At 38.4% G+C, this 2,769-nt stretch overlaps 1 protein-coding gene across 1 annotated transcript; it reads right to left on the reverse strand.

The window, feature by feature from the left end:
- Positions 1-277: 277 nt before the first annotated feature.
- On the reverse strand, positions 278-1,174 carry LOC142534091 (uncharacterized). The gene has a single exon (XM_075640997.1). The coding sequence runs from the start codon at positions 1,172-1,174 to the stop codon at positions 278-280; it is 897 nt and encodes a 298-aa protein (XP_075497112.1).
- Positions 1,175-2,769: the final 1,595 nt, after the last annotated feature.

Raw genomic sequence — 2,769 nt, forward strand, 5'->3', positions numbered from 1 at the left:
GTTTGCTGGTGCAAATTTTACAGTTTCGATACACTTTGTGGGTTTCAATTTTTTTGCTGGCAGGTGTTGCTACTCTTAAAGGTTCACTAAAAATATTATGTTCAAGTTTAAGCTTCTTAGCAAATCTTCTAGACATAAACGAGTGCGTAGCACCACAATCAAACAAAGTATATGCAGGTATGTCATTGAGTAGTATAGTACCTGCTACTACCTCGTTGGTGTTATCAGCTTCCTCTTGGGTGATTGCATATACCCTAGCATTAGTCTTGTTCTCATTTTACTTTCTGGGTCCCGCCCCTTTTTCTTTGTTTTCCGGATATTCTTTAATTCGATGACCCACTTGTCCACACTTAAAACATGCACCTGTCTTCCGATAACATTCTCCGGTATGATACTGTTTACAGTTGTCGCACCACTTCCCTTCCCTGTTGCCAGTATTGCCAGAACTTCTTTGGGAAGGCCCACCTGAATAATTTGGTTTCTTAAACTTGGGACCATTCTGAGTAGGTTGATTAACCATCGGTCTTTTGTCCTTGTTCTCTTCCTCCCAACGTTTGATATCTGTTTCAGCGCTCATTACAGTGCCCATCAAATCAGCAAAACTGTTTGGCTTGAATACTGCCAATGCTGACTGAATCCGACTGTTGAGTCCCTTTTTAAAGCGATGCATTTTTAACGTTTCATCCGACATGATCGTTGGGACATAGGTTCCCAGATCATTGAATCTCGAAGTGTATTCCATTACCGTCATGTCTGGGGTCTGTTTGAAGTTCTCAAATTCGCTTAACTTCTGCAGACGAAATTCGGCTGGGTAGTATTGTTTCAAAAACTCCCTCTTAAAATTTTTCCACGTGATCTCTTCTACTTTAGCTAGAGATGGTGACACAGTTTCCCACCATTTTCGCGCTCTGTCTTCAAGAAACGGTGTTACCACCTCTACTCTCAATTCTTCAGGCACTTCAAGTAGGTGTAGTTGTGATTCGACATTTATGAGCCAGTTGTGGCTGACTTCTGGGTCTGGGTTCCCATCGAAAGTTGGAACTCGATTTCTTCGGAGGGATTCATAATGGTATTTAATCCCACGCTGTTGTGGTTCTTGAGGTGGTTGAATAGCTTTAGCCAATAAGTTCACGAATCTTTGCAACGTCGCTGCTACGATAGTAGCTATCGCCATCATATCTTCTTGACTGAGATTTACTCTCGGAGGTGGTGGTGGGTTTTCATCTTGGTTGGCGCCACGAGGGTTACGGTTATTTCGGGGTGGTCTGCCTGCCATATCCTACAACATATATTTTATTACTTTATTTCACCATAATGTAAAATCAAAATAATTTCATTAAAATTTAAAATTCATACAATCAAAAGTTTCAAAATAAATGATTAATAATTCTGAATACAACCAATGCCTAATCTAGAGTCCTCTCTCTACTCGTCTATAACCTCTCCGTCTCCTACAGCCTCGTTAACTTCTTCTTCCATCGGGTTTTCTTCTAGTTGTCCCATGAGTTCTTCCCTATTGACCATTTCATTTTGTAGGTGCTCAATGTAATTCTGCAGTTCTTACATGTTGACCATTTCATTTTGTGGTGATCAAGGTTGTTCACTTGATCATGTAGTTCTTGTATTGTTGATTGGCTTACCTTTTCATCGATTTCTTGCTCCTCGATTCGCTCTTCAAGATGGCGCTGCGTTTTGAGGAGACTAATACCCCGGATTTCGAGCGTAAAAATTCTATCTTGCGCTTTCTTCAACTCTTGCTTGGTGATCTCGTGTTGACGCTCTAACTCTAGATGATAAGCAGCGAAACGTCTAACGTCTTCGCGTATTTTCTTCTCTTCCACTCTGGCCTCACGAAGATCCTCCATCATACATACGTTATTCCCATCCAACTGGTAGTTATCTCTTTCGAGTTTTTCATTTTTTTCTTTTAGTGTTTTAATTTCTGACTCTTTTTCCTGAAGTTGTTTCTGAAGTTCATTTATAATGCTTTGAAAGTCCATGTTGGCTTTGTAACGCCCCGAAAATTTTAAAGTCCACGCAAACCACGTGCATGCGATTATTAAATTCTCCTGTATTTTAATTAAATGTTTTAATTGCATGAATAAATTATGTTATGCATATTTACATGTTTAAAATATATTTTTCTACATGTTGGTATTTTTAAGGAATATTCAATTGACAATCGAGGAACGGGGACCGAGGGCTGAAAAATAAAAATGATTTTATTAAATGATTATTTTTAATTATTTAAAATATGGCCGATGCTTGTCAGTATTTTCGAAAATAAGGGTTTTGAGGTGATTTTATACGCCGGGACGTAAATTTTATCGGTGTTTTTTTTTCAACTAAAATACGAGTTTTTTGGCAACCCGGCTAATAAATTCACATTTTAATTAAAGAAAAACTTTGCTAGTATTTTATTTAAATCTTAATTTAACTAATGGGCTTAATTTTATGGCTTAATAGGCCTAAAGCCTACTTAGTGATTAGATTATTATTTAATGTGTTAATTAAAACAGAACCCTAGTCTACCTTTGAATCAAGAGATCGGCCACCCCATTTAAAATTCTGAAAACTCCTCTACCCTCTCTAAAACTCACGGCTGCACACACTTGGGCATTAAGAAGGACTTTTCGAAAGGCAGCAAGCAAAGTGGAATCCATCGTCGCATCCCGTTCTTCGTCGTCAACGTATATTCGAGCGTATATTACGCAAAGGCACACCCTAATCTCCTTTTCTCATCCATCATGTCATATTATTGTTTGCTTG

This window comes from Primulina tabacum, unplaced genomic scaffold (genome assembly GCF_025594145.1).
Source record: "Primulina tabacum isolate GXHZ01 unplaced genomic scaffold, ASM2559414v2 Contig320, whole genome shotgun sequence".
NCBI lineage: Eukaryota > Viridiplantae > Streptophyta > Magnoliopsida > Lamiales > Gesneriaceae > Primulina > Primulina tabacum.